The sequence below is a fragment of the Drosophila elegans genome, unplaced genomic scaffold (assembly GCF_018152505.1).
Source record: "Drosophila elegans isolate 14027-0461.03 unplaced genomic scaffold, ASM1815250v1 contig_801, whole genome shotgun sequence".
NCBI classification, from domain to species: Eukaryota; Metazoa; Arthropoda; class Insecta; order Diptera; family Drosophilidae; genus Drosophila; species Drosophila elegans.
The window spans coordinates 741,302-753,318 of NW_024546155.1; the positions used below are offsets into that span (position 1 = coordinate 741,302).

General features: G+C 36.6%; 1 protein-coding gene across 6 annotated transcripts in view; it reads right to left on the reverse strand.

The window, feature by feature from the left end:
• LOC108150556 (mitogen-activated protein kinase ERK-A) overlaps positions 1–1,045 on the reverse strand; it is a 155,237-nt gene extending 154,192 nt beyond the window's left edge. For 2 of the 6 annotated variants that reach the window (XM_041710136.1, XM_041710137.1), the window contains exons 1-2: positions 895–1,042; positions 601–772 (exon numbers count right to left, since the gene is read on the reverse strand). In XM_041710136.1, the coding sequence (XP_041566070.1) occupies positions 601–764 (164 nt within the window). In that variant the 5' untranslated portion in view covers positions 765–772; positions 895–1,042. Of the gene's footprint in view, positions 1–600; positions 773–894 lie in introns of all 6 variants that reach the window. The other 4 variants (XM_041710139.1, XM_041710138.1, XM_041710135.1 and 1 more) reach the window with 3 other exon arrangements.
• Between the last annotated feature and the right edge of the window lie 10,972 nt (positions 1,046–12,017).

Genomic DNA, 12,017 nt, shown 5'->3' on the forward strand with positions numbered 1-12,017 from the left:
AAATGCAAAATTTTTCTTTTAACTTGGAAGTGCTGAGCAGATTGAAAAATTGTTGCGCACTTGACGTTTTCAAACGTCGCAAGTCCGCAGGGGATCACCGCCGAGTTAAGACGATTTAAGACGACATATCTCCGTGTTGCTCTTTAAACGACAAACCTCCACTCGGAGATGTTCTAAAACAACATATGTACATATTTTCAAGCGGAGATATGTCGATATGATCCAACACATCTCCACATTACTAGCATTTAAATGTAAGAACTACAAAACTTTAAACGTTAAAACAAGCGGGATATACATATTTTAACAATAAAGTTTGAATTCAACGTTTAAAAGCAATTGTGACAGTGAACTTTAACCAAAAATTATTTTAAGCAATATTCAATAGTTGTCCTTTTCTTAGCTTTAATGAATCCGTAAATGAATGAGGGCAACAACGTAGTGTCATAGTGTCTACACAGTAAGCCAACGTATCGGACGTTGTTTATTATTGTTAAACGTCTGGAAGTTGATATTACGCATTCAAGTAGTCATGAAACTCATACTATAAACACAGCGATATGCAAATGCATATCAATGTCAAAGTTCAAGTGTACTTACACAACCATGCCATAGGCTCCTTCGCCTATGTACGCCAGCTTAGTATATCTGGGACCAACTTCGAATATTTGACCCCGTATTATTTCAGCATTAGGAGACGAAACATCTATAGGCACTGTATCTACTTCTGATCCATTTGAATTCGATTCCTCCATTTTTGACATTGGCTCCTCTAAAATAATTGACAGCTTTAATATTAATCACTTTACGACTAAAGAGCGCTTAGATATCGAAATATTGTGTATGCATAAACCACTTTAGAGAAAATTAAATTTAAAATTTAATGGTCCTTACATTGCCTAAATAAATAAAAATGAAAATGGTTTCAAATTATTTATTAAGTTTTTACTTGAAAGTCAGAAGTTAATAGATAAAATTTTTATTTGAGCTGCGAAAATATATTTTAACTAACTGCTGATTTTATAAATTATCAAATGCATGTCAAGTTAACGCCAGTGCGTAAATGGAGACGCTATGGCTAGGTTTGTTTATAGCATATTTCCACCGAGATCCATCATCCTTCCGTAAGGTTTTGCCGTTCCAAAACTTGCCAGTTAGTCCGCCATTAAAATTTGACGGACTAATATATGCGATGGTTAGCCGATGTTTCTGCGGTGCAGATCTCTTTCCTCTGTTTCCACAAAGATGGTTGACCTGTTGACTTTGTTTACGTTTTGACGAGCCACAGCTATTCAGATCAGCTGAAATCGGAAGGTGGATGTGCTCTGTGGAAATAGGAGTTTCACATTTGTTCAAAATTCCAACCGTTTTCAACGGATGGACTGTGTGGAAAGAGGGTATTATACTGTGATACCCGGGATCCGCAGCCAGAGTAGATCCTACGCTCTTATGATGTACTCTATTCCCACAAAGCACTGCATTCGGAACGATGTATGAGCGCTTGCCGCGTCAAAAAATGCTACTCCTATAGCCAATTCACATTACAGTATTTCTTGGGGGAACGATGAGAAGACGGTGAAAATTTGAACTTCCAATTCACACTGCCAGCGTCTTCTTCCGAGTGTTCAAAACAAAGTGAAGCCGAGAAGCAGCAGCTCAATTTAGTGCATTTGCTACTCATTTTTGGTGGAATTTCACTTTGTCCTGAGCACCCGGAAGAAGAAGACGTCGACGGCGGATGGCGCCAGTGTGAATTGAAGTTTCACTTTTTCACCGTCTTCCCATCGGTCGCCCAAAAAAATACTATACATATTTATTTAAAATGACCTAAAGCTTGCGCGGGAAAAGCACTCATAATTACGGGGAAGTCCACAAGAAATTAATTTCATAGGCCAATATCAGTGGATAACTCATTAGAAGAAGAGTAACTTTCACGTTGTTTTAAGAAAAATTTACCGAAAACTTGTGCTACTGATTATAAATAATATACAAAAAAAAATTAAAAACAGTAATAAAAAACATTAGCAAATAAAACCAACATTGAAATTTCCAAAAATAAAACGTTAATTTTAATAAAAAAGATTATGATATTATTCGGGAGTAAAGTTTACATCGTAAACAGATATGATGTCTGAGAAAAAATTTTATCAAGCCACAAGCGGTAGATATGCGAAAACCTTGGAGATGAGCAAACTCCCACATATACAGGGATTCTTCCTCTTTTTTAAAAACTGTGGTGGTCTCCTTTGCAAACCAGTCAAACAACACCATCAGCTTCCCTTCCTTGTCGTCCAAGTTGGTAAATGCCTCGAATGCATTGTGGATGTCCTGCTGAGCATTAAAGATTTCCGTAAAATGGCTAAATTCATGATTTTAAAATAATTTCGATTTGATTTGCGACAATTCAATTCAATTCAATTCAATTCAATTCAATTCAATTCAATTCTTCGTACCACTCGCATATAGCCAATTCGATAAGAGTTAAGTGACGGTTTGAATACAACAATTTTCTGCAAATTTTCTGCAAAGTCACTAAAGATGAAATATGTAAAGGGTATATTTGGTGGCAGATAAATGGAAAATGGAAAGATTTTTTGCCTTCCTCATCCCCAGCAAACAAATTGAAAAGGTAAGGATTTATTCCCTTCCTCGTCGGCAGTAAATAAATGGAAATAGGAAGTATTTTTGCCTTGCCAGCTGGCTAATAAATAGAAAATAGAAGCATATTGTTCCATCTTCTCTAGTTGCCTAATGATTATAAATAGAAGGCTTAATATGGGAGCTTTACTCTCGCTACTGTTGACAGGCTGTGAGAATTTAAAAATGACCTGCTCGTTCCTTGTGAAATACCAAGACACCCTTCTAATCTTGTGTCACCCCCGAATGTTTTGAAACGAGAAGGCATCCACGGCTGTCCTTCTAAATGCGCATCTAGTTTACTTCCAGGTCCCGCTGGGAACATATGTATGTACGTATACGCTAACACACACTATACAGAATTCACAAGATAGCTACATGCAGAATAACTCAACGTGCTCAAGAAAATTATTATTAACAAGGAGATAAGCAAACTTCGGCAAGCCGAAGTTTATATATCTTTGCAGCTTTTAAAAAAATATTCTTGAAGACACTTAAATTTCGGTTTATATACGTATATGCTTAAAAACATTGATTTTCAGCTAAATCATTCGATCTTTCCAATGGCAGCTATATGATATCGTTTTGCGACTAAAGTTAAATTAGAATCGTAACTCTAATTTATCAAATTATTTATATTTTCAAAATAATTTTTTAAAATATTAAAAAATAAAAAAGTTAAAGTTTTTCATATTTATATTTTTTATTATTCCGATTTTAATGAAATTTGAATCGTTATTTAGAAGTATTTAACCATTACTACTTCTCGAAGAAATAAAAAAAAAAATTAAAAACTGAAAAGTTATAATTTGTTTTAATTTATTTTTCCGATTGTTTCTGTGGAAGCTATATGCTATAGTCGTCCGATCCGGCTAGTTCCGACTGATGTGCAACAGGCAGACAACTTTTGGGAAAGTTTCATGCAGATAGCTTTAAACTGAGAGACTAGTTTGCGTAGAAACGGACGGGCGGACAGACGGATATGGCTAGATCGACTCTCCTGGTGATGCTGATCAACAATATATAAGTAAACAGCCAGCTCCCAGCGTAAGCTAGGCAGTGCCATTTTAGGTTTTATTAATCCATTTTCATATAATAATAATAATCTTTATATATTATACCAATATATCCCACCTTTATGGTGTCCATCCAGCGGGTGAAAGAGGGCAGTTACCCTCTCAACCTATTCAACGTATTTCTACAAGTTGATGCCACAGGCCAACCGCTTCTTTCTATATCAATTGCAGATAGGACCACTAGCGGCAACCACGGTCTACCGACCCCCCAGCCACGGACGTATAGCCAGCCGGCTTCACCCCTGTCACGGAAGTATAGCCAGCCGGCACAAGAATTACATAATTGGTACACTGAAATAATATAATATAATAGCTGAACTCCAACGATAGCTTAAGATCTATACATACATAAATAAACACACAACTACCAGTGCCTGAAGTGCATACAGTTTCCTATGTCCAGCAATAGGATTTTTTTTTAAATATTAAGAGTGACTCGGTTTTCGATTTCTGATTTTTGATTTTTTTGAGTGAGTGACAAAAAATAAAGTCAAGTAACTCAAGTTACTTACACTTGGACTAGCAGTTTTATGTGAATAAATAATGCAAATAATTACATGACAAAACATTCAATATTCTTGGTGTTGATTTGATTTTCGATTTAAGAATTTTTCGAGTGCATGACAAAATATAAAAAAACTCAAGTAAATCAAAAAACTCACACTGGTGTCAAAGCAAAAATGTTCATACAAATAAGTAAATAAATAAATAAATCACACAGTATTTTACAGTGACGAACTTAATTATTGGCACAGTTGGCATGTCTGACTTTAACATTGCTTTTCTCCACTAAAAACTAAGATATAAATTTAAAACAAATTTTATTCTTATATATCGATAAATTTACAACAAAGCAAACTTTACTTCATTCTTGTATCACATTTCTAGTGATTACAAAAATTAAAATTATAAAAAAACGCATGATTTTCGTTGAACAAAATTATTGGCACACTTAGGTAATTGTGAACTATTTTGTCGAAATTTCATCGATCTGGCTACATTTTTCTGCAAAAGTCCCGTTATCTTCATTTTCGGAATTGCGTGGCTATACATTTTCAAGCTAAAAACCACGCAGTTCCTTATTCTTAAACAAAATTGATCAAATTTTATTAAAATGAGCGGCAAAGTTGAACTTACCAGCCACATTCACTTTTTAACACGACAATGACCCAAAGCATACGGCTCATGATGTCCGTATGTGGCTCGCACATCAAGTAAAACATACTTTGCCGCATCCGCCCCAGTCTACAGATCTAAACCCTATCGAACATTTGTGGGAAGAATTGGATCGACGGGTAAAAAAACGAGCTATGTATATCCACGAAGGCCCAGCTAAAGGTGGCACTGGTGGAGGAGTGGCACAATATTGGTTCAGAAACTACCCAAAACTTAGTTTCTTCGATGCCCAGGCGCTTGGAGGCAGTGCTTAAGCATAAGGGCTAATTTTAATTTTAAAACGATTTTTTATGTTTATTTTCATCATTTTTGGCTAAGTGTGCCAAAAATGTTGTTCAACGAAAATCAGGTGTTTTTTTATAATTTTAATTTTTATAATTACTAGAAATGTGATACAAGAATGAAGTTAAGTTTGTTTTGTTGTAAGATTATCGATATATATGAATAAAATTTGTTTTGATTTAATATCATAGTTTTTAGTGGAGAAACGTAATGTTAAAGTCAGAATGTCAACTGTGCCAATAATTAAGTTCGTCACTGTATGTGCTTAGTGTGGTTTTTTATACACTTGCAAAAGTTGCCACTTGCTTTTTTTCTTGCTCTTTTTTACAAGTTGTATCCACTGTGGCTGTGCTTATATTGAATTTTGTACCGAATTAATCCAGTGTATCTGTGTTAATAGCCGAATTGACCAATATCTGTCGTCTCGATCCTTGATCGTTCCGTGCCTTTGTTCTTTGAATTTTTTCTTGGGATAAATTAATACGACATTTTTGTGTTTTAGGTGACGCTTCAATATTAGCGCGAAAAAATCACCTCGACCTTTTTCTCTTATTTTTGCGGCTTTGGCCACGGTGCTTGTGTTGATATTGCAGAAAAGCGGCCCATCAAAACAAATTATCTTGTGTCCCAATCGTTCAATAGCTCGCATATGTCCAGTATATGTGCCGTTAACTTACTCAGCTGCCTTTAGCTACCAACGAGTCGGGAGTATAGGGAAGTAAAGCAAGAAATTGATAGCGACGGCAGCGAAGATGTAGGGTTCTGCCCCGTAGTAAGGAGCATAGACCAACCAGAGATGAACGCGGAAATGGTCCAAGCGATTGTCGCAAATGCTGTCGGCAGTGCTCTTGCCGCGCAGGAAGAGCGTTTAAGAAGCGCCTTTGCCTCAGAATTTGAATCGCGCAGGTTAGCGCGTTGACGGTGCAACCGCCGCAGTTTGAGGTTTATCAAAGGGCAGTACCGAACCCTGAAATAAAATGCTATGTCAAATTAGGCTGCATCAGATTCTATTGGAGCTATATGCTATAGTAATCCGATCCGGCTCGATCCGACTTATATACTACCTGCAATAGAAAGACAACTTTTGGGAAAGTTTCATGCAGATAGCTTTAAAACTGAGAGACTAGTTTGCGTAGAAACGGACGGACAGACGGACATGGCTAGATCGACTCTCCTAGTGATGCTGATCAAGAATATACATACTTTATATTTTCGGAGATGTCTCTTTCACTGCGTTGCAAACTTCTGACTGAAATTATAATACCCTCTGCAAGGGTATAAAAATGTTAAGCCAACAGCAAAGCAAAAACAATGTAAGACCAAAAGACCAACGGTAAGGAAACTAAAATTAAATACTAGTTAATGATTAATTACGAAGTTTTTGGAAATTATTTTATTTAAGCAAAATTAAATTGAATTAAAAAAGAAAATAATATGAAAGGAAGGGAAGAGTATGAAAGAAATTAGCGTACATTATATGGCAATGCCTGGTGAATTTAGACTTATTTTGCAAGAGAAACATTATTGAATATTATGGAGTACTAAATTTTATCGTGTTTCCTTAAAGTAATGTGAAAAAGAAGGGGTAAAAACATTTGCGTTAGAGAGTTTTTCAATTAAATTATGCGTGCAGAAAAGCTCAAAGGTCGGGAGGGCTGTGTCGCGCTGCTGCAACAACATCAGGCAGCCTCGGCTGACTCGACTTAGCCTCAGGTGACGGAATTATTGGGAATGCGTTTGTTGATGTTATTGAGGGGTGTGTGTATAGTTTTCAACAGGCATGGGATTTATTTAAAAATTAACTTGAGGTTGTAGTTGGAATGGGTCAAGAACCCCTCCACAGGCTGTTTTTGCTAGTCGTGTCCCACAAACCTTCTTCTCTGCCGACAGGATACTCAAGGATGTTACATATTTTGGCGCCCAACTTGGGGCAACTGGGTTAGACTGCCAATAGTTTAATTTAGTTTCTTCATTTAAAATTCCATCGTTTTTTTTAAATTTGGTACACGGATGTAGGTGTAACCCAAGCGAAGTGGAGGATTGGCGGAGTCCGAGCTCTACCGCGACACTTAAGCTTTTAATTCCGGTACTAATATTAGTAATAATAATAATAGTAATATTATAATAATAATAATAGTTTCTGCTTAATCAGAGAATAAGTAAGAGGGCTTCTGAAACAATAACATAAAGGTTACGTGATTTTGGAATTTGCTGAAATAGATTTTGGTATAGTAGATCCAACTTTAGCAGCATAAAGTCTCTTTTTTTTTTTTTTTTTTTGTACTGAAATTTTTGCTAGTAGCTAATATTGGAATACCAAGGGGATACTAGTGCACTTCGCTATCAAAAGTTGAGTTTTTCGAGTTTTGAGCTTTGCGATTGTTAGTAACTAGGATGCACTTTGGATAAACCCATAAAAAGGATGCGATTTTCGTTCTTCTTAGTGACTTAAACAGGCTCAAACAGCTGATGATCGTCTACGGCGAATACATTGATCGGTGGTCATATACCAATAATAATACGCTTAGAGAAAGTTCACAGTCCAATTTTATTCATTGTTCTTTATTTCTTTGGCTCGATGGATAGAAGCAAATACAAATATAATTTTTTTTTACCCTTGTTTTGGAAAATTACGGATAGGAAACCAATTATCAAAATAAACGTTCCAACAACTATATAAAAGTATATAAATATAAAAACAATAAATTCAAGAAAAGAAGTAAAATAATTTTTTTTTTTTAAATAACGGAAAATATGGCTTTTGTGGGTCGAAGTCCCAAGGTTGTTCAAGACAATGAATTGGATACGATTTTAGAAGCGGAATACAAGTGCACAATTTGCAAGAAGGCCATAGCTAAGGAGGGAGACTGTGCAGTTATTGCATGTGAACACCTTTTTCACAAAACATGCATTAAGCCTCATATTGAAGAGCATAACAAATGTCAAGTGTGCAAAAAGTTAGTCAGCTTAAAGGATTTAAGAGCAGTCCATGTGGGTTCGGCGGATACAAATACTCCAGGAGGTGCAGGAGGTGGCAATCCAACAAAGACAGGCACCATTCCGAAAATCCATAATACGCGGGGTAGACGAGAAAATCAAACTAAAACATGGCAGCGAAAGTATTTTTAAGCCACAAGAAAAGAGAAAGCCACCAGGCAGACACCGAAACGCTTCGAAACATGGTCAAAATGGAGCTAGAGGACGAGAACAGAAATCTTTACAGCATGAAGACAGGTTAAGTAAGTCAGGGCATGATAGTAGGCGAAGGTCGAGTTTTACTAGCAGAGAAATGTTGACAGAGCAACTAGAGGGACTCCAAAGACTCAACCAAGACAAAAAGATATTGGCAGCCAGGGTCTAGAACCACAGTTTTCACAACTCTGGGGACATACATTTTTCATCGATTTTAAAGCTGCTGGAACGGTTTATTGAAGCTAAGCTAGTCGCTTTCTCAAACGGAAACAACGCCTTATCTACAAAGAAGAGATTTAAATAGGGGTAATGAACAGGCGAAAAAATCTGATAGTGAAAGCAGTGAAGATATCCAGGTATCTTGTGGATTGAGTTCATAGAAGGTGACGCATCTCTTTCAAAACTGGAACGGAACAAACGGACTGGCAGTTGACGAGTTCTTATATAGACTTCGTGGTTTTACGCATGACTGTCTTAGAGGTGATTGCAGGGCTATATGTAAAAATTTGCATATATTGCTAGCAGGCAAAGCAAGATAATGGTATTGGCAATATCGAAAGGAGGTGGTTCAGATAATGTGGTCTAAGTTTTGTTTCGCGCTAAGAAAACAATACGGTGACTATTGGACGGACGATGAAATCGAAGAGGAAAGGCGAGGCAGAAAACAAGAACTAGGGGAAACATTCGATGAATACTATGACAATGTAATGAGTATTGCATCAAGGTTAACTGTACCGTTAGGAGAACCGCGGTTGATCAAACTGCTAGTTCGAAATCTTCGTATAGAAATTCGGCATTAAATTTTGTTTGCAGAAATTGTATCTGTTGGTTAGCTGCGGAAAAAAAGTCATATGAGAGAAAACTTAATTGCGGAACAAGAAGAAGCGAGAATGCCTAAGAGGGGTTTTGATAACAATGCCAAATTAAAAAATATTTCTGCTCTAGAAAAGGAGGAGGAACAGGACCAGATAAGTGGCCCATCAGGCGAAATCGATGCAGTGCAGATGGCTAATCGTATCTTACGATGCTGGAACTGTGATGAGGACGGTCACATTTGGAAGATGTGTTTGCAACCTAATACTGTATTCTGTTATAGATGCGGAGATAAAAACGTATATACTCGTAAACCCAGTATTTGGAAAGTCGGAAGAGAATCCAATAACAAGTCAGCGGTTAGAGCACGAAATTTTTGGCAAGACGTAAAAAAGAGAAAAAAAACTATTGGTATCAGCTATGGTTAATTGCGAGGAGGTTGGGTGATTTTATGCTGCAGTGTCGTTATTAGACTTACAAGAACGGGGATTAATGGATACAGGGGCAAACATTACTTGTGTAGGTTCGGATATGGCAAAAATTAATTGGGAAAAATATTCGACATTTAAGTGAATGGGTGGCATGGTCAAAACTGCTGATGGGAAGGGTCATTCAATTTTGGGAAATATTAATGTGGACATGACATACAATAACATTAGTCAGTCCGTAAAAATTATTATTAAATTATTATTGGCCAAACGTCTAATTTTAGGCATCGATTTTTGGAAAACATTTAATTTAGCACCTAAGATTGTGGCAAGTGTTGAGACTTTTCGGTAAAAAAGAGACAATACAGTTTCAGACAGCAATGATTACCCACTCACTGTCCTACAACAACAGCAACTAAAGCAGGTAATTTCAATGTTTCCGAACATTGAAACTCAAGGCTTATGTCGAACTTTTTGGATTGAACATGAAATGGAAAAAAGTGACGCAAAACCTGTAAGGCAAAGGCTTTATCCAGTTTCACCTGCGCTAGGAAAAACAACAACATTACGATAAAAGACGCATACCCGTTGCCAAACATAGAGGAGTTATTTTCAAGAATGCCGAAGGCTAATCTTATAACCAAATTAGATTTAAAAGATGCCTATTGGCAATCCAGTAAGCAAAAGAGGCCCATCCAATTAATGCGTTTACTATACCGGGACGTCCTCTTTATCAAATTAAAGTTATGCCATTTTGGTTATGCAACGTTCCCCAAACAATGTGCAGATTAATAGATAATCCTATTCCACCAGATTTAAAATATTGTACTTTTAATTTCCTGGATAATTTAGAAGTAGTATCAGATACATTCGATCATCATCAAATATTTCAAAAAGTCAGTTTTGTGAAACTCAGACACGGTATTTGGGATATGTTATTGGGGATGGAGGTATTGCTACTGATAGGGGGAAAATTGATTCGATCTTTTCCTGGCCAGTACCTGAAACATTACGGCAAGCTAGAGGGTTTTTAGGCTTAGCAGGCTGGCATAATATCAACAAAACGGAAGTTTCAGTCGACTGAGGAGGCAGAAGAAGCATTTCAGAAGCTTAAAATCGTTTTAACTTCAGCATCCGTTTTACAGAACCCAGACTTCTCTCGAAAGTTCTATCTTCATTGTGATGATAGCGACTACGGCATTGGAGCCTTCCTTACGCAAAAAAATGATTTACATGAGGAGAAACCGATAGCAAATATGAAAAAAAAGGTTAAATACAGCGCAAAGGAACTACAGTTTAACTAAACGAGAATGTTTAGCGGCTTTGATGGCCACAGAAATTTTCAATGTTATCTAGAACTTCATGCGACTTTTGCGACCGCCAATGGGAAAGCAAGCGGAATCTACAAGACCTTTTCAACGACTTTATATTGATTTGTTAGGACCTTATCCCACAAGCAAAAAAGGATTCATATTCATATTCATATTCATATTATTTATTGTTTTAGATCACTTCCAAATTTCATTGATTATGACCCTTAGGAAGTTTACAGCCCCGTCGATTATTGCCTATTTGTAAAATTAGATTTTTTTCGCTTATGGAGTTCCAGAAATAATTATTAGTGACAATGGTGTTCAATTTAAGAGCAAGGAGTTTGAAGTTTTTTTTAAGTCCTTACAAGTTAGGCATATGTTTACAGCAATCTATTCGCCCCAGAGAAATGCATCGGAGCGAGTAAATAGGTCCATAATATCCGCGATAAGAGCTTATCTTAAGGATGACAGAGGGATTAGGATAAGAACATATCGGCTATTAGTTGTGCTTTGCGAAACTCGATTTAACAGAGTATTAAGGTTTCACCATATCGAGCTATTTATGGCATGGAAATGATTACCCATGGCTTCGAATACTCGTTACTACGAAATCTGAATATGCTACAACAATCAGGTTGTCTGCCTAGTACAGAGGAAAAGTTGATATTAAGTACCACATAACAAATGCTTATGAACAACAAACGAAGCAATATAATTTGAGATCTAAGGAAGTGACTTATGCAGTTGGTCAAGAAATATTTCGTAGGAGCTTTGTTCCAAATAATTTCGTTAAAAAGATAGCTAGTAAGTTGTGTCCTTCATTTATTAAGGGGAGGGTGCTGGAAAAAGTAGGAGGCTCTACTTATATTTTGGAAGACTTACAGGGAAACTTAGTAGGAAAAGTACACGCGAAAGATATGCGGCTAATCTTCCCTATGTAAAACATGGCAGATTATCCACTTTTGTGCTGCGCATGGTTTGGAAAAATAAATATGATTATTCGAATAAGGTTAAACGGGCGGGTAGCTTAAAAAATAATTATCATATTCAGATCGCGTCAAACATAAAAGCTCATATTGATCAGTTGTTCGATCTTATCA